The following is a 26,105-nucleotide window of genomic DNA, read 5'->3' on the forward strand; positions in this document are numbered from 1 at the left end:
GGGGTCAACTCTGGCTACTCACGGTCTCGTAGTCTCCGGGAAGTCCTCCCTGTGATGTTTGTTCTCCACAAGTCGAGCCGTGGGCGTCGGGTGTAGAGTGCAAAGTCTCATGCTTCCAGCAGGAAACGTGTGTTGTTTCAAAGTTGCTTCTTTGTTGCAAAGTTGCAGTCTTTGGGGAACAGAGCCACTGTCCTCGGGAGTTCTTGGTCCTTCTAGATGCAAGGTAGTCCTCTGAGGCTTCAGAGGTTGCTGGACCCTGGAAAGGCGTCGCTGGAGCAGCGTCTTTAGAAGTGGGGAGACAGGCCGGTAGAGCTGGGGCCAAAGCAGTTGGTGTCTTCATCTTCTCTGCAGGGTTTTCAGCTCAGTAGTCCTTCTTCGTCTTAGGTTGCAGGAATCTGATTTCCTAGGTTCTGGGGAGCCCCTAAATACTGAATTTAGGGGTGTGTTTAGGTCTGGGAGGGCAGTAGCCAATGGCTACTGTCCTTGAGGGTGGCTACACCCTCTTTGTGCCTACTCCCTGAGGGGAGGGGGGCACATCCCTATTCCTATTGGGGGGAATCCTCCAAAATCAAGATGGAGGATTTCTAAAGGCAGGGGTCACCTCAGCTCAGGACACCTTAGGGGCTGTCCTGACTGGTGGGTGACTCCTCCTTGTTTTTTTCATTATCTCCCCTGGACTTGCAGCCAAAAGTGGGGGCTGTGTCCAGGGGGCGGGCATCTCCACTAGCTGGAGTGCCCTGGGGCATTGTAACACGAAGCCTGAGCCTTTGAGGCTCAATGCTAGGTGTTACAGTTCCTGCAGGGGGGAGGTATGAAGCACCTCCACCCAGAGCAGGCTTTGTTTCTGTCCTCAGAGAGCACAAAGGCTCTCACCATATGGGGTCAGAAACTCGTCTCTCAGCAGCAGGCTGGCACAGACCAGTCAGTCCTGCACTGAACAATTGGGTAAAATACATGGGGCATCTCTAAGATGCCCTCTGTGTGCGTTTTTTAATAAATCCAACACTGGCATCAGTGTGGGTTTATTATTCTGAGAAGTTTGATACCAAACTTCCCAGTATTCAGTGTAGCCATTATGGAGCTGTGGAGTTTGTTTTTGACAGACTCCCAGACCATATACTCTTATGGCTACCCTGCATTTACAATGTCTAAGGTTTTGCTTAGACACTGTAGGGGCATAGTGCTCATGCAGCTATGCCCTCACCTGTGGTATAGTGCACCCTGCCTTAGGGCTGTAAGGCCTGCTAGAGGGGTGACTTACCTATGCCACAGGCAGTGTGAGGTTGGCATGGCACCCTGAGGGGAGTGCCATGTCGACTTAGTCATTTTCTCCCACCAGCACACACAAGCTGGTGAGCAGTGTGCCTGTGCTGAGTGAGGGGTCCCCAGGGTGGCATAAGACATGCTGCAGCCCTTAGAGACCTTCCCTGGCATCAGGGCCCTTGGTACCAGGGGTACCAGTTACAAGGGACTTACCTGGGTGCCAGGGTTGTGCCAATTGTGGAGACAATGGTACATTTTAGGTGAAAAAACACTGGTGCTGGGGCCTGGTTAGCAGGGTCCCAGCACACTTCTCAGTCAAGTCAGCATCATTATCAGGCAAAAAGTGGGGGGTAATTGCAACAGGGAGCCATTTCCTTACAAGTGGCAATTGCTTTTTGCGTGTTGAGTGTGGCTCCCATGTATTGTTGTATTTGGGATGGTTGCAAGTGAGATTTTTGGTAATTTATAGAAAACCCTAGTTTGTGTACAGTATCTATTACATATTGCGTGTGACTTTGACACCGGTGTGGAGTGTTGGCTTTTATTAGCCAATCGTCTAGATATGGGAATACGTGCATGTGATGTTTCCTTATATGAGCTGCTACTACAGAGAGGCATTTTGTAAATACTCTGGGTGCTGTTACCCCAAAGGGCAATACTTTGAATTGGTAATGTTTGCCCTGTATGACAAATCTGAGGTATTTCCTGTGAGATGGATGGATGGGTATGTGGAAATACGCATCCTTTAAATCCAGTGTTGCCATGTATTCTTCCTGTTTTAGCAAGGGGACTACATCTTGTAGTGTGACCATGTGGAAATGATCTGATTTGATGAAGAGGTTTAATGTCCTGAGATCTAGAATGGGTCTTAGTGTTTTGTCTTTTTTGGGAATAAGGAAATATAGGGAGTAAATCCCTGTTCCTTTTTGATGGTGTGGTACTAGTTCTATGGCTTGTTTTCTTAATAGTGCTTGCACACCTCTATTTGTAGTAGGTCTAGATGTTGTGCTGACAGTTTGTGCGTCCTTAGGGGAACATCTGGAGGGAAATGTGTGAACTCTATGCAGTAACCATGTTGGATAATTGATAGAACCCATGTGTCCGTGGTTATGTCTGACCAATATTTGTGGTATTTTGTTAATCTTCCCCCCACTGGTGATGTATGTTGGGGAAGTGTGACATTGAAGTCACTGCTTGTTACTGGGGGTCTGCTTGGCAGGATCAAATTTTCCCCTTGCTCTCGGGTATTGTCCCCTGTATGAACCACGAAACCCCCCTCTCTGGTATTGAGACTGGAAGGTGGGTTTTGTTTGGGAGGTGGATGGCTCTGAGGGTTGTTGTCTAAACCCCCCCCCCCCCCCACCCAAACTGTGGCTTCCTAAATGTTCCCCTATACTGGGAAGAGTAGAGTGCGCCCATGGCTTTGGCCGTGTCTGTGTCCTCCATTTTTCTATTGCAGTGTCCACCTCCGGCCCAAATAGTTGCTGCTGGTTGAACAGCATGTTTAATACCGCTTGCTGTATTTCTGGTTTAAAACCAGAACTGCGTCACCATGCATGCCTCCTGATGGTAACTGCTGTGTTGACAGTTCGTTGAAGGATAACACTCAGGACTGTTGTCTGAATATGGTGAGTCGTATAGGTCCCAGGGGTCTGCATCGTCCTGCGTCTGCACAGTATGTGTGGGTGACTGTGCAGTTGGTGTGCCAGCTGGTGACCTTGTCCCTTGTGGCGAGTGAGGTGGCAACATCTCTGGTGTACAGGATGGCACCAATGTCGAGTAGCTGTGATAAAAGAACCAGGTGTGACTTCAGCACATTGATGGAGAAACAAAATAATGTCAACAGGTCGGCGATTTGACCACTAACCAGGCAATCACGGTTTGCGAAGGTCAAATAAAAGGGATTTTGATGTCACTGTGGAAGGAGGGGCTGGGCATTAGGACACAATGCCCTGTGGACCAGAATGCTACTTTTCTGCCCCCCCCCCCCCCGATCAAGGCCTTCTAAAGGACTGCCTGGTCTGCTGCAATTGAGACATCACAGCAGGCATTTTAAACAGCCCTGTTTCTGAAGGTGGCCTTTTCCAAAGCCACGAAAAAGGCATTGCTGCCCAGGAAGCAGACCAGCTGACTGTGCCAAACCAAGAAAGCATGTGGCTGCTTTGCTCTGTTTAAATATTTGAAGGGCTGAGTTTGCCTTAACTCCAGATAGCCTTTTTGCATACAGTTTCATCTTTGCTGATTCTTAATTGGGGGAAAGCAAGGATAATCATTAGGATAGATACAGCTTGATGCTGTAAAAGGAATTCCGATCCCCAGGAGTAGGTCTATCCCTTTTTTGAATTTGTGTATTTATTGGTGGGCAAGATGCTGGTTTATTACAGATACCAACTAACCCATATGTCAAAGCCTCAATGAATGGTAACAATGGCTCCCGTGAGGAATGTGCTGGGTCCATCACTTCTGCAGTTTTTACCTCGAGTGGGTAAAATATGACCAAGAGTTTACGCTGCTGTCCTTATGACTGTAGCAAAGGAGACTATCTCCTCAGTGGCAATTGCAGGATTATGTGATGCCAGTCCAATGTCTGGACAAGTGTCTAGTCCACTTGTGTTCTGTAAATTCTCCACAATAGTCCTCTGAGAGCAAGGCTGATATCCTCTCATATACCCTTCCCTAGAAAACTCAGGCATTAAATTCTAGCAGTAGGAGAAGCACTGGCCTCACAATCTGACAATATAATAAGATCCTCAATTGGGGACGTTGATATTGGACCCAGCGGTTCCGGACTGGACAACTGCGGTGCTGAACATGGTGCCAAAGATGGCGTCAAAGGTGTTGTCGGTCCGGATTTGATGAGCCTGGAACCAGTATCGTCCTCAACCTCAAAATGGGGTGAAGAGGCACAACTGAAATAGAAGCTCTCTCAGATCCATGGGGCCCGAAGGCGCACCAGAGGGAACCAGTATGGTACCGAACACTATCTCCATAGCTCAGGCTGTTGAAGCTGTCCTAGCATTGTCAACGGATCTTGAAGAACTCTGAATGGGAATGGTGTCCGAGCTGGTCCAGCAAGAGGGAAAACAATTTTGTGGCCTATAAGTACATGGTATATCGCACGACTCATTGTGGTGTGAGAGATGTGGGCCAGGGTGACTGGTTTGGTGAGTAAAGTTGCTCAGGGCCCACGATATCAGTTAACCCTAATTGTAAAACATCCAATAGTTTGGCTTCAAATGAATCAGTGTTACAAGTGCAACACAGACACAAACCTCTCCCAGCATCCAAGTAAATAGATTTAATTGAAGGATATGTGACCACCAGAATGACATCCATTACCTTAGCAGGAGATCGAATGCTGTCAACTGCCATTGTTCTTTCTCCATGTAAGGTGGTGTAGAGTGCGCAGGGCCCGGTGTAAGACCCTGCCCTTCTACTGCAACAGAAGGTCCTCCAGAAGCAGCAGCCTTATGATAGATGCTCATAGAAAGAAGTTCCAGGTACCTCGCTCCTTGCCTAATCTGGGACCTCTAAGATGATTTAGGCCTGATCTTCGGTAGAATGTGTTTCAGTGAGAGCCTTATAGGTAACTCCAATGTGCAAGTATTGAAACTGCACATTCTCAGTGGTGGTGAAGAGATTGAGCCAGGGCTCTCCCCTGCATCAGACACCGGATGTAGCTGTCATTCATGATCCACCGCGAGTCATCGGCTGAGTTTGTTTGCCTTGGCATTTAAAGATCCTGCCAGGCAGGTTCAGAAGGTACAGTCGGCACGGAGGGTGGAGGTGCTAGAGGCCTCCATGGAGCTCGAAGGGATCCCACACAGAGCTTGTAAGGTGGTGAAAGTGTGAAGAATGACCTCTTAAAACAAGTCAATTTGATACCGCAGCACTGATGGACCTGGGATATCGAGGTGTATTAGGATCAGCTACCTCCTCAGTGGGGGACCACGTGCAAGACCACAAAGCACCTTGACAACCTCACCGAGTAGTGATTGGCAATACGCAGGCAAATTATTTGGAAGCATATTCCAGTGAGATCCACCCTCTCTCACACATCACTCTTACAACCCTGCCCAGTCATAACAATGATCAGAATAGTGCAGAGATTTTATTCCTGAATAAATAGGTTCTTTCTTTGAAATATCTGCTGGTATGCAAGAGGACCATTCTCAATGGGCACACATACAGGCCGTGATCACAGCCATTCCATGCCAGTATGATGGAGGAAAACAATAAGGCTGGAGGTCATTACTGCTAGGTAGGAATTGCATTCTCAATGAGTAGCCCAGACAACTAAGAAGAAAGACAGGTTCCTTTTGGTGAAATGGCGCTCAGGATGTGCACTCTTTACTGTGGTTATAGTTTCCAGTTCCAACTGTAGTCATGGTGGCTTCCTTAAAAATGTGTTGCCCAAAATAGAAGAATTTACCAAAGGCAAACTCAGTGTGGCGGGTGACTGAATGTAATTTTCTGTACCAAATATGAATGTGTCAGTCTCTTAGGTCTGCAACAAACAATAAATCGATGGAGACATTCTAGGTCCTTAGAGTTGTGGGCTTACCTGATTATTGGTGAGACTCAAATTTTGAGGTAAAGGATTTTACATTCTATTTCCATTCTCATGCAGTAGAGACAACGATAAACTATACTTTTATGCAGGTGAACTTGCGCCCTCTGGTCAAGAATGTGGAGCGGGGCCATATCATCTGCTTATCAGAGCAGTGTGATTTGTGATCTACAAAGGATAATTAAGGACCAACTGTCTAAAATATGGAAACTGAGCACTTTTCTACGAAAGAATGGGGTAGGGGAGTTTTATAGAAAATTGATAGTTCCTAAACCATCTGCTTAAAGGCTTTTGCAGCTACTTGTAAAAGCCTTCTGGTTCACATGGTGAAACAAGAAAGTTAAAGCAAAAACTAAGAAAGCTGGATTATAGAAACCTAACATTCCGTTTAAAAAAAAAAAGAAAAAAAACGACTGACTTACAGCAGTGATGTGGCAGCAGAACACAATTCTTTAAAATATGGCAGTTTTATAGCTCCTGTGGACCAAACAACACTTTTTTTACATTTTAATTTATTTACTGATTTTGCATTTGAAAGAAACAATCATCAAACAACCCAAACCAGCGCTCACAAATAATATACACAATACTGATTTGGCTGGGTAGCCACCACCTGGGCTAGGCAGAGGGTCACCTGGGGGTCGCTCCTGCACTGGAGTTTGGTTCCTTCAGGTCCTGGGTGCTGCGGGTGCAGTGTGGTTTCCAGGCGTCGGGTTCCTTGAAGCAGGCAGTCGCGGTCAGGGGGAGCCTACGGATTTCCTCTGCAGGCGTCGCTGCGGGGCCTCAGGGGGGTCAACTCTGGCTACTCAATCAATCAATCAATCAATCATGGTATTTATAAAGCGCGCTATGTACTCGTCAGGGTTTCGAGGCGCTGAGGGGGGGGGGGGGCGCTGCTGGATTAGCGGTCGAAGAGCCAGGTCTTGAGGAGCCTTCTGAATGTGAGGAGGTCCTGGGTCTGGCGAAGAGATGTGGGGAGAGAGTTCCAGGTCTTGGCGGCGAGGAAGGAGAAGGATCTGCCGCCGGATGTCTTGCGCTGGATTCGGGGTACGATGGCGAGGGCGAGGTTGGCGGATCGGAGTTGACGTGTTGGCGTGTAGAAGTTGAGTCTGGTGTTGAGGTAGGAGGGTCCGGTGTTGTGAAGTGCCTTGTGAGCGTGGGTCAGGAGTTTGAAGGTTATCCTCTTGTCTACCGGGAGCCAGTGGAGTTCCTTTAGGTGAGGGGAGATGTGACTTCGGCGAGGTGTGTTGAGGATCAGTCGGGCGGAGGCATTTTGGATACGTTGGAGGCGTTTGATGTCTTTGGTTGGTATGCCTGTGTAGAGTGCGTTGCCGTAGTCAAGTCTGCTGCTGACGAGGGCCTGGGTCACCGTCTTTCTGGTTTCTGTTGGAATCCACTTGAAGATTCTGCGGAGCATTCGAAGGGTGTTGAAACAGGAGGAGGAGACGGCGCTGACCTGTTTGGACAAGGTGAGGGCGGAGTCCAGGATGAAGCCGAGGTTTCTTGCGTGGCTGGCAGGGGTGGGTGGGAGTCCGAGGACGGAGGGCCACCATGAGTCGTTCCAGGCCGAGGGAGTGCGTCCGAGGATGAGGACTTCCGTCTTGTCGGAGTTGAGTTTCAGGCGGCTGTTGTTCATCCAATCGGCGATGGATTTTAGTCCCTCGTGGAGGTTTGTTTTGGCGGTGAGCGGGTCTTTGGTCAGGGAGAGGACGAGCTGGGTATCGTCGGCGTAGGAGATGATGCTGAGGTGGTGTTGGCGGGCCAGTTGAGCGAGGGGGGCCATGTAGACGTTGAACAACGTGGGACTGAGGGAGGATCCTTGGGGGACGCCGCAGATGAGGTTGGTGGCTTTGGAGCGGAAAGGGGAGAGACGGACTCTCTGCGTTCTGTCGGAGAGGAAGGATGAGATCCAGTGGAGGGCTTTATCTTGGATGCCGGCTTCTTGGAGGCGGGTCAGTAGGGTGCGGTGGCAGACGGTGTCAAAAGCGGCTGATAGGTCGAGGAGGATGAGGGCTGAGGTTTCGCCGTTGTCCATTTGATGTCTGATGTCATCTGTGGCGGCGAGGAGGGCAGTCTCAGTGCTGTGGTTTCGTCTGAATCCGGATTGTGAGGGGTCCAGGATGGAATTGTCTTCGAGGAAGTGGGTGAGCTGAGTGTTGACGATCTTCTCGATGACTTTCGCTGGAAAAGGGAGGAGAGAGATCGGACGGAAGTTTTTGAGGTCGTTGGGGTCAGCCTTGGGTTTTTTGAGGAGGGGTTGGATTTCTGCGTGTTTCCAGCTGTCCGGGAAGGTGGCAGAAGTGAGGGATAGGTTGATGATCTTGCGGAGTTCGGGGGCGATGGTGGCGTTGGCTGAGTTGAAAATATGGTGGGGGCAGGGGTCCGTGGGGGAGCCTGAGTGGATGGTGTTCATGGTTGCTATGGTTTCTGCCTCGTCCACGTGGGTCCAGGCGGTGAGGCGGCAGTCGCGGGAGGAGACGTCAGGGGTGAGGTCTGGCGGTGGACCGGTGATGAAGCTGTCGTGGATGGTGGTGATTTTCTGGTGGAAGAAGGTGGAGAGATCGTCGCAGAGTTTCTGGGAGGGCGGGATGTCGTTGGAGTTGGCTTTCGGATTGGAGAGTTCCTTCACGATGCCGAAGAGTTCTTTGCAGTCGTGGGCGTTGTTGTTGATGCGTTCGGTGAAGTGGGCGCGCTTGGCGGTGCGGATCCGTTGGTGGTGTTCGCGGTTGGCGTTTTTGAGGGCGGCGAGGTTGTCGGGTGTGCGTTCTTGGATCCATTTCTTTTTGAGCTTCTGGCAGTTGCTTTTGGAGGTGGTGAGATCGTCTGTGAACCAGGCTGGTTTTTTCTTTCCTTGGATGGTGGTGGGTTTCTTGAGAGGGGCAAGGGTGTTGGCGCAGTCGAGGATCCATTGATGGAGGTTGATGGCGGCTGTGCTCGGGTCGATTGCGTCGGGTGGAGGGTTGTTGCTGAGGGTGCTGGTCAGTTGTTCTTGGGTGACTTTGCCCCAGCGGCGGTGGGGAGGTAGCTGGATGCGGTGTTGCTCTGTGGTTTTCTTATAGGTGAAATGGACACAGTGATGGTCTGTCCAGTGGAGTTCGGAGGTGTGGTTGAAGGAAATGTGGTTGCTAGAGGTGAAGAGGGGGTCAAGGGTGTGACCGGCGATGTGGGTAGGTGTGTTGACTAGCTGTCGGAGACCGAGGTTGAGGAGGTTGGAGGTCAGTGACGCGGTGTTGACGTCGTTGGCATTTTCCAGATGGTAGTTCAGATCTCCCAGGAGGATGTAATCCGGGGAAGCGAGGGCGTGGGTGCTTGCAAGGTCGGCGATGGTGTCGTTGAAGGGGGCTCTTGGTCCTGGTGGGCGGTAAATGAGGGTTCCTCTGAGGGTCGTGTTGGGGTCCGTGTGGATCTGGAAGTGGAGGTGTTCTGCTGTCCTGAGGGTGTCGTCCGAGTGGGTGTGGATTTTGAGGGTAGCTTTGTGAGCGATGGCTATTCCGCCGCCGATTCCGTTGGTTCGATCTCTTCTGGTGATTTTGTAGCCGTCCGGTATGGCGATGGCGATGTCCGGAGACGAGGAGTCGTTCCACCAGGTTTCGGTCAGGAAAGCCACGTCAGGATGTGGTGTCGAGCAAATCCCAGAGCTCGATGGCGTGTTTTCGTGCGGAGCGGGTGTTGATGAGGATGCAGTTCAGGTGGTTGGGGTTGGATGTTTTCGTAGTTGGAATGGTCGTTCTGGTGCAGGAGAAGTTGCAGGTACGGCAGGAAAAAGGTCCTTTCGTGTGCTTCGGGGATGCCCGGTAGCATTCAGTGGAGGGGCCGGGGTTGAAGGCGCGGAGTTCGTTGATCGAGTAGCGGATGCGGGGGGCGCGAGGGCCAGGGAGTGTGGCGCTGGGCGCGGTCCAGGCGCGGACGGGCGCAGACGGGCTTGCGCAGCGCCAGCCATTAAGAAGGGAGGGGGGAGGGGGGAGGGAGGAGCAGCTGGGAGGCGGGAGGGAGCGGCAAATGGGGGCGCGAGGGGGGCGGGGCCGCAGGGAGGCAGCGGCAGGGAACGAGGAGCGCACAAGGGGCAGAAACACTGAAAAACGAGCAAAATACGAGCAGATACAATAAGAAAAATCACACAAACAGAAAAACAGTATGGCACAATTTACGATCGGGGAGACGGCAATCAGGGGGGCACAAAGGGGGCAGAAGCGCCGGCGGCGAGGCGCTGAAAAAGCGAGAAAACTGAAAAAACACTTACGGGACGGCGGAAGCGGCACACAGGTCAAGCGAAGCTAGTCAGAGCCCACTAGACCCCAGGGATGAGGCGCAGGAGGATGCCTGCGGGTGGAGGAGGGCCTCGAACACGCAAACAGCAGCGTGGTCAGGGGACAGAGGCAGGAGGCAGCAGGTTGGTGCTGCGGTCGTGGGGGGCGAGCTCAGGACCTGAAACAGGTCAGAGGTCGCTCACTCGCGACGCGCAGCGCCAGCCATTAAGAAGGGAGGGGGGAGGGAGGAGCAGCTGGGAGGCGGGAGGGAGCGGCAAATGGGGGCGCGAGGGGGGCGGGGCCGCAGGGAGGCAGCGGCAGGGAACGAGGAGCGCACAAGGGGCAGAAACACTGAAAAACGAGCAAAATACGAGCAGATACAATAAGAAAAATCACACAAACAGAAAAACAGTATGGCACAATTTACGATCGGGGAGACGGCAATCAGGGGGGCACAAAGGGGGCAGAAGCGCCGGCGGCGAGGCGCTGAAAAAGCGAGAAAACTGAAAAAACACTTATGGGACGGCGGAAGCGGCACACGGGTCAAGCGAAGCTAGTCAGAGCCCACTAGACCCCAGGGATGAGGCGCAGAAGGATGCCTGCGGGTGGAGGAGGGCCTCGAACACGCAAACAGCAGCGTGGTCAGGGGACAGAGGCAGGAGGCAGCAGGTTGGTGCTGCGGTCGTGGGGGGCGAGCTCAGGACCTGAAACAGGTCAGAGGTCGCTCACTCGCGACGCGCAGCGCCAGCCATTAAGAAGGGAGGGGGGAGGGAGGAGCAGCTGGGAGGCGGGAGGGAGCGGCAAATGGGGGCGCGAGGGGGGCGGGCCGCAGGGAGGCAGCGGCAGGGAACGAGGAGCGCACAAGGGGCAGAAACACTGAAAAACGAGCAAAATACGAGCAGATACAATAAGAAAAATCACACAAACAGAAAAACAGTAAGGCACAATTTACGATTGGGGAGACGGCAATCAGGGGGGCACAAAGGGGGCAGAAGCGCCGGCGGCGAGGCGCTGAAAAAGCGAGAAAACTGAAAAAACACTTACGGGACGGCGGAAGCGGCACACGGGTCAAGCGAAGCTAGTCAGAGCCCACTAGACCCCAGGGATGAGGCGCAGGAGGATGCCTGCGGGTGGAGGAGGGCCTCGAACATGCAAACAGCAGCGTGGTCAGGGGACAGAGGCAGGAGGCAGCAGGTTGGTGCTGCGGTCGTGGGGGGCGAGCTCAGGACCTGAAACACGGGTTCGCAGTCGCCGGGGAGTCCTCCCTGTAGAGTTAGTTTTCCGCAGGTCGAGCCGGGGGTGTCATGTGCAGAGTGGAAAGTCTCACGCTTCCGGCGGGAAACGTGTGATCTTTAAAAGTTGCTTCTTTGTTGCAAAGAGTTGCAGTTTCTTGAACAGGGCCGCTGTTCTCTGGAGCTTCTTGGTCCTTTAGATGCAGGGTAGTCCTCTGAGGCTTCAGTGGTCGCTGGACCCTGTTGGATGCTGTTGCAGTTTTCTTCGAAGTAGGGAGACAGGCCGGTGGGGCTGGGGCCAAATTAGTTGTCGTCTCAGTCTTCACTCCAGGGCTTCAGGTCAGCAGTCCTTCTTCGTCCGGTTGCAGGAATCTGATTTCCTGGGATCTGGGGTGCCCCTAAATACTAGATTTAGGGGTGTGTTTAGGTCAGAAGGGCAATAGCCAATGGCTATTGTCCTGGAGGGTGGCTACACCCTCTTTGTGCCTCCTCCCTGAGGGGAGGGGGGGGGCACATCCCTATTTCTATTGGGGGAATCCTCCAAAATCAAAATGGAGGATTTCTAAAGGCAAGGGTCACCTCAGCTCAGGACACCTTAGGGGCTGTCCTGACTGGTGGGTGACTTCTCCTTGTTTATCTCATTATCTCCCCTGGACTTGCAGCCAAAAGTGGGGGCTGTGTCCAGGGGGCGGGCATCTCCACTAGCTGGAGTGCCCTTGGGCATTGTAACACGAAGCCTGAGCCTTTGAGGCTCACTACTAGGTGTTACAGTTCCTGCAGGGGGGGAGGTGTGAAGCACCTCCACCTAGAGTAGGCTTTTGTTTCTGTCCTCAGAGAGCACAAAGGCCCTCACCACATCGGGTCAAAAACTCGTCTCTCAGCAGCAGGCTGGCACAGACCAGTCAGTCCTGCACTGAACAATTGGGTAAAATACAGGGGGCATCTCTAAGATGCCCTCTGTGTGCATTTTTTTAATAAATCCAACACTGGTATCAATGTGGGTTTATTATTCTGAGAAGTTTGATACCAAACTTCCCAGTATTCAGTGTAGCCATTATGGAGCTGTAGAGTTCGTTTTTGACAAACTCCCAGACCATATACTTAATATGGCCACAACTGTACTTACAATGTCTAAGAATAGACTTAGACACTGTAGGAGCACATTGCTCATGCAGCTATGCCCTCACCTGTGGTATAGTGCACCCTGCCTTAGGGCTGTAAGGCCTGCTAGAGGGGTGACTTACCTATGCCACAGGCAGTATTTTGTGTGCTTGGCATCCTGTGGGGGATGCCATGTCGACTTTGCCTTTTTCTCCCCACCAACACACACAATCTGCAATGGCAGTGTGCATGTGTTAGGTGAGGGGTCACTTAGGGTGGCACAACATATGCTGCAGCCCTTAGGGACCTTTCCTGGTCACAGGGCCCTTGGTACCACTGGTACCTTTTACAAGGGACTTATCTGTGTGCCAGGGGTGTGCCAATTGTGGAAACAATGGTACATTTTAGGTGAAAGAACACTGGTGCTGGGGCCTGGTTAGCGGGGTCCCAGCACACTTCTCAGACAAGTCAGCATCAGTTTCAGGCAAAAAGTGGGGGGTAACTGCAACAGGGAGCCATTTCCTTACAGGGAGAAAGAAAATTGAAGTGAAATATAGGAAAATCATGTAAAGGGAGGAATGATAAAGATTCCACTGGGGTGCGCTACAGGGGCAGGGAGTATATAATGGAGGATGAAAGAGGCAGGATATAGTATCCAGACTAGGCAGTCATGATATCTGGTAAACCTGACATTTAGGAGCAAAAGCGGTGGGCTTCTGAGAAAGATCTTGGATCCCGGTACTCGTTTACAAATTAAGCACTGAGTGTTCCTGGAATTCAAATACCATGACTTGGCCCACTGGGCTTGTAACAGGAACAATCTGAGAAAGTGAATGAAAAGAATGCACCCAGAGTAATTATTAGTGAAACAAAAATGTCCAATTATTTCCATCCACTACATCTCTGTGCTGTCCAAAAGGTTAAGGGTAATAGTAGCAAAAGGCCCTGGGGTGATTAAAACGTATTAACTTACAATTGATGGTACTGACTGGCTCAAAGAGGTTCGCCAACTGGCTCATTAAGACAGCCACCAGCACTTCAACACTGTGGCTTCTTCTGCTGCCACTGCAGCAGTTTGTGCGTTCCATCCATTTGCACAAGCATTTCAGAATGGTATTTCATGGGATCTTCATATTGTACGTCCATATACCCCACCCTTTATACAGTTTGTTCAGATGTACCCAGAATATTAGAGCAGTACTTTACCTCCATGGGGTTGACTGTGATAGTCAGAGCAGAATCATCCCAGTCCATCTCATTCTCTTTGCCACTATCCTGGTCGGTGATAGATTTCTGATGCGCCGCTCGGATACGAAATACGCCCAAAATGATCATAAATACCAGAAAACTGACACAAACCACAATGACAATAGTGGCTGCACTGGGAACCACTGTGAGGAAACAAATAAAGTATGGTTAATGCACAGCTCGCACCGTACAGAACTGGAAGGCAGTAAGAGAGAAGGCAGCACACAGGGGAAAGTACTTAAAACATGGATGGACCGAGGAAAGGAAGCGCTTTGCATGGCATACCAGGGTGTGCAATAAGAGACCAATTTAAGAACAGTGGGTACAACGGAAGTGAAAGTGCAGGGCAAGTCAGGGGAGGGCAGAACTGAAGGACTAAGACTAAGTGTGTACTGCAGAGCAATATGTATCATTACTGCATAACAAGTGGTGCTGATGAAATTAGATTGAGGGGGACCATGCAGGGTGGAACAGAGGGTCATTGGAAATCTTTCAAATACTGGATAGGGGCAAGTTCTGTAGATGGATGACGGGAGCATAAAGCAATTGCAGAGGGAAAACCGTGGAGTGCCCTCCCCCACATACCCCCAAAGTAAGGGGACTAAGGGACATGCCAAGGTAGGACAAAGGATGCGGAAGACAGAGGGTGCAGCTGCATGATATTTTGTAAATATTTTCATTCTATTGATCGAAAAAAAAAATCACACGGCAAAAATCAACGATCAGATTTTTTCTGCAAAATGACAAAGCTATATGAGCCATATAAACAGTAGATGCTTCATCTTCCCACTGTTCTGTGGAAGTAGAATGTCAATTCCCTGTAGCCATAGTTTTGCAAAAGTTTCACATGCTTGAACCATTCAATTATTAGTCTGGTAAATGTTAACTTCAACTGCAATCATTTAACACTGGATGATATGCAGACCTACTGCAATTCAAAAAATAGATCCCCGTTGCAAATCTAGTTCATGGGACAATAAATCTAAGTACTGGAAAAAACCCAGGCAAGTCTCTAATCAAAATAAAATATTTATCTATTTTCCCCACTTGGGTTTATCACAAAACAATTTTAAAAAATGTAGTTTACCATAATAAATTTATTATGATTAATCAATTGTCACAGTCAACATAATATCCACAATAATAAATGCATAACATCTTTGAAATGACATGCACACAACAACAACAAAAAAGACATTGGTTAAAAAACAAACTATCAACCCATTTGCTACATCCGTTCACCATAACACCCACACTATCATAAACATTACCGTAAAAACTACTCACAGCACTCTATCTTCATAGATTGACATAGAATTTTTCCTCAGACATATTGCAAACCATTGGTTTGTTACTTAACAGTTTCAATTGTATCCCAAGTTATGGAATCCTTCAAATTGCCTTGAAGTTATAATTTTCTTCTGTCTCAGAAGATACCTAAGTGAGACTTCTAGACGCAGATTCCTTATTTGTGAATAGTTATCCAAGCAATACCATCCCTGGAAGTGGGTCTGCGAACCAAGATCATACCAGAAAGTCCTGCAGGATCGAATAAGCAAAGTACCTATCCCTGCGAACCGGACTGTCCAGTCAGGAGGGTTTGGTAAATGTGTGCAGGGAGGCCCACATTGCCGTCTGACAGATAATAAAGGACTAGAACTCTGCATGCTAATGTAGTGGTTGCAGCTCTAGGTCAAGTAGAATGAGCAATCAAACCCTCAGGAGGTTACTTTTTAGCCAGTCCAAAGCAGATTTTAATGCAGAGTACGACCCATCTGCAGATGGTATGCCTCTGCACTAACCAACCTTTCTTTGCTCCCACCTAGCCCGCAAAGAATTGATCATCCACCTGGAACTCTTTTGTACCATCAAAGGAGAATGCCACTGTTCTTTTTGGGTCCAGGCGGTGGGCTCTCTCCTCTTAGAAGGATGTTGGGGGGAGGTGGGAGGTGGAATGGGGGGGGTGTAAGAAGTAGGCGAGGTGATGGATTGGCGTACCTTAAAGGGTATGACCACTTTTGGTAGAAAACAAGCCCTAGTGAGAAGCAATACTGTTTCAGGATGGATAGAAAGGCAGGGCAGCTTACGTGATGATGCCTTCAGCTTACTCGCCGTGCAGGCTGTTTTTAAAGTGAGAAGCCTGAGAGAACAATTATGGAGAGGCTTGAAAGGAGTGCACATCAAAAATGTCAAAACCAATTCAATCCCCATTGGGGCATAATGAACAGGGATGGAGAAAAAAAGTGTGTAAAACCTGTGGGGAATCTATGGTTGATCAGGCAACCTCAGATAAGCAGAAAGACAGAACTTTTTAGCTTGCCCACAGCAGAACTATGCTGGGCCAAGGAAAGGATAAACAGTAGGACCTTGGAAAGAAGAGCAGAGAGGGGGGGGTCAACAGACTTGTCAGTGCACCATTTTAGGAAGTTGGCTCTGTAAATACTATTTCAAAGTGAGAAATAGCGTGCACAGAGTCCAAGAGTTCCCCTTAGAGGTAAGATAGTGGCAAAATTAGGTAATTCTAATGCTCTATTTTGTGGTAGTGTGGTCAAGCAGTAGGCTTATCAGAGGGTAGTGTTAAGCATTTGTTGTAAACACACACATGCAATAAATGAGCAACACCCACTCAAAGACTTACTCCAGGACAAAAGGTTTTTATATTGAAAAATATATTTTCTTAGTTTATTTTAAGAACCACAGGTTCAGATTTACAGTACACACTTCAAATATAAGGTACTTCACTTAGATACTTTAGGAACTTTGAATAAAAGCAATATCATATACAGTCTTTGTAAAAATGGCAATAAGCTATTTTCAAAGTAGGGAGGTAAGTAAAGATTAGATTAGGAGGTAAGTAAAACACAAGTCTCAGTTCTGGGGCATAGGCAGCCCACCTTTGGGGATTCAAGGCACCCCCAAAGTTACCACACCATCAGCTCAGGGACGGTCAGGTGCAGAGGTCAAAGAGGTGTCCAATACACCTAGGCGCCTATGGAGAATAGGGGTGCTCCGGTTCCAGTCTACCAGCAGGTAAGTACCTGCGTCATAGGGGGCAGACCAGGGTTTTTTTGTAGAGCACTGGGGGGGTGGGGGGGGGGGAAACGACGACAAGTAGGCACACAAAACACACCCTCAGCGGCACAAGGGCGGCCGGGTGCAGTGTGAAAAGCAGGCATCTGGTTTCAGGGAGGAAATAATGGAGGGATCTGGGGGTCACTCTAGCGGTGCAGGCAGGCCACAGGGGGGGGCTTCTCAGGACAGCCACCACCTTGGTTAGGCAGAGTGTCACCTGAGGGTTACTCCTGCATTGAAGTTCGGTTTCTTCAGGTCCCGGGGGCTGCGGGTGCAGTGCTGGTTCCAGGCGTCGGGTCCCTTGTTACAGGCAGTTGCGGTCAGGGGGAGTCTCTGGATTCTCTCTGCAGGCGTCGCTGTGGGTTACCAGGGGGGTTGTCTATGGCTACTCACGGGCTCGCAGTCGCCGGGGAGTCGTCCCTGAGGTGTTTGTTCTCTGGATGTCGAGCCGGGGGCATCGGGTGCAGTGTGTGAAGTCCCACGCTTCTGGCGGGAAACGTGCAGTCTTTGAAAGTTGCTTCTTTGTTGCAAGATGTAGCTGGTTTTGAGCAGGGCTACTGCTCACTGAAGTTTCTTGGTCCTTTAGTCCAGGGCAGTCCTCGGAGGCCTCAGAATTCGCTGGTCCCTGTCGGACGCGTCTCTGGTTGCAGGTTTTCGAAGTTGGAGACAAGCCGGGAGGGCTGGGGCCAAAGCAGTTGTCGTCTTCCTCCTTCTCTGCAGGCTTGTAGATCAGTACTCCTCCTGGTTTCTTCAGGTTGCAGGAATCTGATTTACTGGGATCTGGGGTGCCCCTAAATACTGAATTTAGGGTGTGTTTAGGTCTAGGAGGGCAGCAGCCAATGGCTACTGACCTTGAGGGTGGCTACACCCTCTTTGTGCCTCCTCCCTGTGAGGAGGGGGGCACATCCCTAATCCTATTGGGGGAATCCTCCAAACTCAAGATGGAGGATTTCTCAAGGCAGGGGTCACCTCAGCTCAGGACACCTTAGGGGCTGTCCTGACTGGGGAGTGACTCCTCCCCTTGTTTTTCTCATCTCCTCCAGCCTTGCCGCCAAAAGTGGGGGAAGTGGCCGGAGGGGTGGGCATCTCCACTAGCTGGGATGCCCTGGGGCTCTGTAACAAAAGGGGTGAGCCTTTGAGGCTTACCGCCAAGTGTTACAGTTCCCGCAGGGGGAGGTGAGAAGCACCTCCACCCAGTACAGGCCTTGTTCCTGGCCACAGAGTGACAAAGGCACTCTCCCCATGTGGCGAGCAACATGTCAGAAACTGGTCGGCCTACACTAGAAGTCGAATTGGTATTCAGGGGGCATCTCTAAGATGCCCTCTGGGTGTATGTTACAATAAGTTGCACCCTGGCATCAGTGTGCATTTATTGTGCTGAGAAGTTTGATATCAAACTTCACAGTTTTCAGTGTAGCCACTATGGAACTGTGGAGTTCGTGTTTGACAAACTCCCAGACATTATACTCTTATGGCTACCCTGCACTTACAATAGCTAAGGTTTTGCTTAGACACTGAAAGGGCATATTGCTCATGCACATATGCCCTCACCTGAGGGGTGACTTTACCTATGCCACAGGCAGTGTGAGGTTGGCATGTCGACTTAGTCATTTTCTCCCCACCAGCAAACACAAGCTGTGAGGCAGTGTGCATGTGCTGAGTGAGGGGTCCCCAGGGTGGCATAAGACATGCTGCAGCCCTTAGAGACCTTCCCTGGCATCAGGGCCCTTGGTACCAGTTACAAGGGAATCATCTGAGTTCCAGGGTTGTGCCAATTGTGGAGCCAAAGGTACAGTTTAGGGAAAGAACACTGGTGCTGGGGCCTGGTTAGCAGGGTCCCAGCACACTTTCAATCAAAACTTAGCATCAGCAAAGGCAAAAAGTTAGGGGGTAACCATGCCACTGAGGCATTTCCTTACACTACATAACTGCACCACCTGCTTTGAGACAACAAAGCCCAGAAAGTAGTCACCCGCAGGCACAATCCTCTGCTTACAACCCACAAACTACAAACTCAGCCAGCAAACTATTTTCATTTTGAAAGTACACAAGGGCTGATCTATGGTTTGCTGTGGCGATAAATAGTTATGTACTTCCATATATAACTTATAGCCCACAATAATACTTAAACCATAATATGCAGGCCTCAACAACAAATTGTAACTTATTCTTATTAAATTCACATAACATATCTGCTATGAAGGTGGTCCATCATCATCACCACCACCACTGTACAGCCAAAAAAACAAATATCACAAAATCCTTCCAACAACACACCCTAGATGGTGTAGCATGTTACTCACGAAGGTAAGTGCTTCAAGCACCTGACATAGGGGTAAGTAAGCACTACATAAATGCTGTGATACAAATATGGAAATAAATGTCCTATTGGTTCAACGCTACCATCCAATCACTGGTATCTGGGGCACAGAGCACCTGGGCTAGCGTAAGCACCTTGAATTTTTCCTTCTGCAGGATGGAGTTGAGAGGGCAAAGACATAATAGAACAAAGTCCCCCATCCATCAGCACAACTACTTAGTTGGACTAACATCCAGTTTCTACTTTTGAGGCTGGCACACACACTACGGCCCCTTAGGCCAAAGGGGCCTGCACTTTCTGCTACAAGAAAGACAGGTAGTTCCCAGTCAGCTGCACAGACGGTGGCGGGTGGTGTGGCAGGGCAGAAAGAAAGCGGAGGACATAGCACTGATAGACAATGGGTGGGGAACTCACTTATCTCAATGTGATGACCAGCCACCCTGGCAGGAATATCCAATCCTACCTTTGACAAGGTAGCTGTGTGCCGGCAAGGATACATGAAAGTGGTTTTGTGCCTGCTGATGCAGGAAGGGCTGGGGACTGAGCTGTATGTTATATTGCTGCTGTCGTGGGCGGTGACTTTGAGAACTACATGACCTCTGCTTTAAAAGGGCTGAAAGGCCTGCTGAGCTAGTGGAAAGATCTGGCATCTGCAACTCTGAAAACTACTACCATTGCCATTCAGAGGGTAAATTGTTGGAATCGTATGGTTGGGGCAGAAAGTCCCAAGGAACCTGCTGTGGCCTACTCTCCTTAAATAGTTCCACGGCTGAATCCACTTTTTTGCTAAAGAGCGAGACCATTCAAATGGCATATCCATCAAAGACACTTAGATATCCCTCGGGAAGCCGCTACTCGTATCCCGGCGTGGTGCTGAAGTGCCACAGTGGTGCCCACTGGTCATGTCCAAGCCAGAATGTATGCTGAATTTTGCCCAACCACGGCTAACCAGAATAGATTAAGTAAGTGACTTCCAAAGGTCGTTCAGAACAGCTGGTAAAATGTCCACCAAAGTGTACGACAGGGCATTTGGAGAAGTGGCTTTAAAGACAGCTGGCATTAAGTGACCTCAGAGCAAAGCTCTTAAAGGGAAAAGGTTGTTTGCCAAATTTCTCAAATCCACTTTGATTCGCAATCAGGTCGGATGGTAGGAAAGGCATTGGGATGGACTTTACTGGTGGACGGCCCTCTGGTGTTGGATGTTGCATAAGAAAGTCTAGGTCATCTGGTGCTGGATGCTGGTGACAAATGAACTGCCTATAAAAAGGTGGATCCGAACATGGTTTTGCCCAATTGGATATCTGTAAGGACTTTGCTAAATGACAACTGAGACTCAGTAAGGGCCTAATCTGGCTAAAATACCTCAGTCAAAGCATTAGATTTAATCTCCACAGTGGGGCGTTGTAGGTTTAAGAATTATGCCGTACTTCACATAACGACTGCAAAGGAGATGCTTTCCTCTGTAACAGGACCAAGGGAGGCACATGACCAATATACGCACCACTGCCATCTTGGAGTTATTTATACCAGTTTTATCATTTTGTGGGCTATAATAATGCCCTCCATCACCATTGTCATTGTCCAAGTCAGTGCTCTAAAAATTGCATAAAGATTGGGCCCTACCGCATGGTACAGGTAGAGTGTCGGGATCGTAAGAATTGAACGATGGCTGCGTGCTGGACAGAGCTAGACTCACTAGGGCTAGGCCAAGGTGGATTCTGTTTGGAGTCGCATAGTAAAATGGTCTGCAAACCCTCCATCAGTGGCATATGCGTCAATGTGAAGGGAACCTGCACAGGTGGTGGTGCCGAAACCAAAGCCAGTGCTGGACATGTCGTTCCGGGAAAGGACCTGCCAGTGCAAGTCTAATGTGAACAGAGACTGAATCATCTCTAACGGAGGTCGGGAGCAAAACTGGGAGGGCAGGCTGACACTTGCCTTCTTCACTGGAGTAAAAGTAGAGGGAGGAGGCAGATTCCCAATTCGACTTCTTAGGTGTTTTCTTGGACTCATCCAAAGACTTCTCTTCCAAACATCTGTTGGCAACAGTCTACACAGTTTAAACCCTGTGCCTTACGGCTGACATTTAACCTAGCAAACCAGTAAACGTTTGACAACAAATTGGTCTTGTAGATGAAGCAGCAGCTCTGGACCGTGACTTGAAGGCATGGAAAGAAAGGAACCAACATCAGCGCGCATGCGTAGCACTTGTATGTGACTCTGCTGGCAGTTGTCACTGGAGGATAACTAGGGTCAGTGATATTAAAATAATACAGCAATTTTGCATGATTTGACAATCCTAAAGCTTAATGCCTGGCAGTGCCTTCAGTTACAGCCACGTTTTGTGTTTCTCTATGCCAGACAATATATCTAGGGCCTTTAAAGGCCTTCCATCTCCTTTGTATTTGCTGCTTTGCAAATGCAGACGCAAGCTCAATAAATCTACTTGTTGTTTTATAGCCCTCTGGCGAACACAGAGCCTATAATAATCAAGTCAACCACCTTTTCCCAATGCTTCTGCAATTCAGGTCAGGTCCAGAAGATAGGATGAAAATCAGAGCTCATTACTGCACATCTAGGAATTTTGCCTCAGCATTGGTGTAGATTCTAATAATTCTTTTAGGAGTGAGTTATGATCTATGAATATGGTAAAAGTCAAAATCATGCACTGTTTCAGACTTCAGATGCACACCTCATACTTTCTCAGAATTCCACCGTAATAGGCTTACCTATTTCTGCTTCCCAAGTTTCTCTTGGTGGTTGAGGGTATGAGGAGGATGGATTAGCCAATGTTTCCTTCCATTAGGTCTGCTTCTGTTCATCTGTTTCCTAAAATACCTCATAGTATTTGTCCTCTGCTTTACTCTATTTACTAAGTCAGGATTCTCTGTGTTGACCAGGCTGTAGCAAACTGGTTATCCCACTGGATTTGTTCCAATCCACTTGGAGCCCAGATCCTAATCGAACTTCTCTAGAGACCGCTTAACACCCTACATTTCTGGGTATTTATCGTGTAGCTAGGGGAGTATATCAACTGCATACAATGGTATCTGGTGCTGCATCCCTCAATGGTGATGCCTCTAAATAAGCACTCTGTCGCAGCATACATACCAGAGATTCTGCATCAAGGGTGAACACTAGCAGAGTCATGGCACCCCAATCTCGTTCCCCTACTACATATTCCCTCATTATGTGGCCTGTTTTGACTGATTCTTTCAAATGTGTGTACAACAGTACAGTGCAGGTTTTAAAGCCCTCACAAAGCCCCGGTTTTCCCCCCAGGGTCTTCTATAAGAAATCCCATCTTAGGGTGCCAAATGCTTTTGTGATATCAACTGACAGTATTATAGCATCTGGGTGTATATCAATATGGTGGCCTTGTACATTTATTAGTCTTCTTCTGTTTACTGCTGTACTAAGCCTAGAGTTAGTTCAGAGGAATTTGTCGTCTCTCCTTACAGTGTTTTATACCTCGGTCAGAACTAGTGCTAACAAGTCTACATATGTTTTGTAAAACTGTACGGGCAGGAGAACAGGTCCAGGCACCATTCTCCTTCCCATATGCTTTACTACTTTTCTCACCAGCCATTCCGAAAGACTTTCCCCAGTGCCTCATTGTGAAATAGAGTGCAAGTTAGCTTCCAGTACGTAGTCTTGGAGTGTTTGAGCATCAGTCTCTTCTGGTCTTCTCTCAGTTCTTTGACTCTCACTCCCTAAGTATATAGTGCATACTTGTAATGTCCTTAATTTAAGCATGGGATACTTTCTTCTATCAGGGACTCCTAGGCTAGCAACCTGCATGTTTTGATCATGCTCATTGTGTGGGCTTATAAAATATTAGGATATTGCTTTAAATATTATTTTAGTATTGCTTCTAAAACTACTGAATTTTTTACAACCTGTTGATTCCTAGCAATTAATGGGACTATTTAAAGCATCCAAATTTATAACAAATCCAATACTGTAAAACATGTTACTTACTTTAAACACAGTCAGTCATTAGGCACTGCATGTTTGCTAGCACTACATAGTTAATCTTCTTCAACTAAATCTTCACGTTCTTAACTTGAAGAAGCTTTTTATAGTATCTGGTGAAGCAGAAAAAAAAGAAAGCCTGAGGCTTAATTACTGGAAACACTAGACAAAGGCATGGAACGTTCTACACTGGAACACCCTGAGTTACTATTGTAGATTATGCCAATTTAAATGCTATTGTAGTTGAGTGGTGATTCATCAACACTACAGCAAAGATGATCACAGCTGACAATGGAGTGCCAATGAGCACCACCAACAATGGAGTGCTGATGAGTATAGTTGAAGTAGAAGTGCTTCTGTGTGACTTCTCACTGACTAAGTATTTTTTTCGAAGATTAAGACATTAAGTGGGTGGACAGTGCTGGCAATGTTAACAACTCTGGAGTACAACAATTTTGTTACTGTGGAAGAAAGAAGAGATGGTGCTGACAACAAGCGTTGGAGGAAAACCAATTGTCTAACAGGTAGAGACAGCCAACAGAGGGTCTAAGTGTTGGTCTGGGCTAGAAGACCTTGCTCTTCATTGTATGAGGGGGTCTCTCTGCTAACATCTGGCTGCAGAAAAAAAACTGCAAGATCCATGGTTTGACTGAGGTGGAAAGGGGATACTTCGTTGATGAGGAACTTTTGATCAGTTCTTAGAAACACCCTGTCCCTGTGAACCTGAATGAAAGACTTTTGCAGACCACTGATGCAGTTAACAGAAAGTATGGCTAGAAGAAAAGCCATGTTCCACAGAAGGAATGTTTTCAGGCAAGAGTGCAAGGGTTCAAAGTCCATACCCATGATCTTGGCGAAGACTACATTAAGGTTCTACATAAGGGCTACTCCAGGAGGTATGATTCTTTTGAGGTACTCCATGAATTTATTGAGTACTGGAATTCTGAACAAGAAAGAATGTTCCCTGTTTTGCATGTATACCGCAAAAGCAGCAAGATGTAGTGGAATGAAAGTGTAGGTGAGGCCTGACTTCTGGAAATGCAAAAGATACATTAGGTCATGAACAGTGAACCTGAGGGTCCAGAGGCTTGAGAATGCAATGGTGGACAAACCTTTTCCATGCTGCAGCACAAGCCCCTGTAGAAGGCCTACGGGTTTTGCGCAGGATAGTCATGCACTCCTAAGGAAGATGGAGATAGCCATACTCTAAGAACAAAGATGTCAAATTTCTATATTGAGTTATCTAGGGTCTGGGTGCCTGATCTGGCCTAGATTATGCATGATTAAGGTCCAGCCTGATTGGGAGATTCTTGTGAAGGCTGAGGACATTTCAAGGACCATCAAGTACCAAGGCTGTCTGGCCCAAGAGGGTGCCACCAGGAATCATGCAAGTGATGTTTCCTGCATCTTCCTTAACAAGTATTGAGGGAGTGGGAGAGAAGAAAGCGTATACAAAGATCCCTGACCAGTTAATTGACCAAATATTGCCCATGGACACAGGGTACGCATACATGGCAGAATGTCTCAGCATTTTGAGTTGTCATGGACAGTGAACAGGGTTAGTTCCAATGGTGGAAACATGGGCAACTTGTGGACTTCTTAATGCATCCTGCTGAGAACATCCGCAAAGTCGCTGTCCACCCCGGGAAGCACTTTGCCAGGAGCCTGCATGCAGTGGTGGATAGCCTAGTGCCAAATCTCATGCCCTTGTGCTGAGAGCAGGGGAGGTTGTGTGCCACTTTATTTCTGGAGGTAATATATGTGGGTCATGTCTGTTTTGAAGAGAAATACTTTGCCCCAAACTATTTAAAAGAAGTCGTTGAGAGCTAGGACTATGGCCAGGAGCTGAAGGTGTTTGATGTGGCGACCCTGGTATTGAGGGGCCACATCTTCTGTACAATCATATTGTCTACACATGCCCCCCAAACCACAGTCTTAGAGAGAGGAGCACGTACGGATGGTCACCTGAGGAACAGGGTCTGTTAAGGTTGCTACTGTCCAGTGTTTCAGTGAGCAATGGGTGCTAGCTTTCACCAACACTAGATCCTCCAAGTGACCCTCCATTTGTGACCACTGGTTGAAAAGGAACCCCCAAAACAGGGGCAAATTAGAGGCGGGCATGGGGACCTATGGTGATGAATGAGGTCTTTATAGCCAGAAGGCACATTACTGTTCTGTGCTTTGTCTGTAACAATGTTTATGATGACCCCAGGAGAGCTGGCACTTGATGGTCAGTCCCCCTTGGGGCAGTGGTGACCCCAAAGGGCTGTTTTTACAACTGGTAGTGGTAGCCACTTACCACAAATGCTGTGGTCACACAGGTGGGTGGGATGAATGTGAAAGTAGGTGTCCTTGTGGTCTAATGAATTAATGTAGTTGCCTTGTCTGAGCAGAGAAATAACGTCCTGCAGGGTTGTCATATGGAAATGCTCCAACAGGACATATTTGTTAAGGGGCCTGAGGTCCAGGACAGGCCTGAGGGAGCTGCCCTTCCAAGGAATAATTAAGTTAATTGAGTAGACACCTCTGATCCGGTCATGATGGGCGACCCTTTCTATTGCATCATTGTAAGGAAATGCCTCCTTGGCATGGTTGCCCCCTGACTTTTTGCCTTTGCTGATGCTATGTTTACAATTGAAAGTGTGCTGAGGCCTGCTAACCAGGCCCCAGCACCAGTGTTCTTTCCCTAACCTGTACTTTTGTATCCACAATTGGCAGACCCTGGCATCCAGATAAGTCCCTTGTAACTGGTACTTCTAGTACCAAGGGCCCTGATGCCAAGGAAGGTCTCTAAGGGCTGCAGCATGTCTTATGCCACCCTGGAGACCTCTCACTCAGCACAGACACACTGCTTGCCAGCTTGTGTGTGCTAGTGAGAACAAAACGAGTAAGTCGACATGGCACTCCCCTCAGGGTGCCATGCCAGCCTCTCACTGCCTATGCAAGTATAGGTCAGCCACCCCTCTAGCAGGCCTTACAGCCCTAAGGCAGGGTGCACTATACCATAGGTGAGGGTACCAGTGCATGAGCATGGTACCCCTACAGTGTCTAAACAAAACCTTAGACATTGTAAGTGC

At 48.7% G+C, this 26,105-nt stretch overlaps 1 protein-coding gene across 4 annotated transcripts in view; it reads right to left on the reverse strand.

Annotated features, from left to right (window-relative positions):
* Nucleotides 1-26,105, reverse strand: part of CLSTN1 (calsyntenin 1) — a 392,368-nt gene that overhangs the window by 11,880 nt on the left and 354,383 nt on the right. For all 4 annotated transcript variants that reach the window (XM_069241167.1, XM_069241166.1, XM_069241170.1 and 1 more), the window contains one exon: nucleotides 13,620-13,804. In XM_069241167.1, the coding sequence (XP_069097268.1) occupies nucleotides 13,620-13,804 (185 nt within the window). The remainder of the gene's footprint in view (nucleotides 1-13,619; nucleotides 13,805-26,105) is intronic.

The sequence above is a fragment of the Pleurodeles waltl genome, chromosome 6 (genome assembly GCF_031143425.1).
Source record: "Pleurodeles waltl isolate 20211129_DDA chromosome 6, aPleWal1.hap1.20221129, whole genome shotgun sequence".
Taxonomy (NCBI): domain Eukaryota; kingdom Metazoa; phylum Chordata; class Amphibia; order Caudata; family Salamandridae; genus Pleurodeles; species Pleurodeles waltl.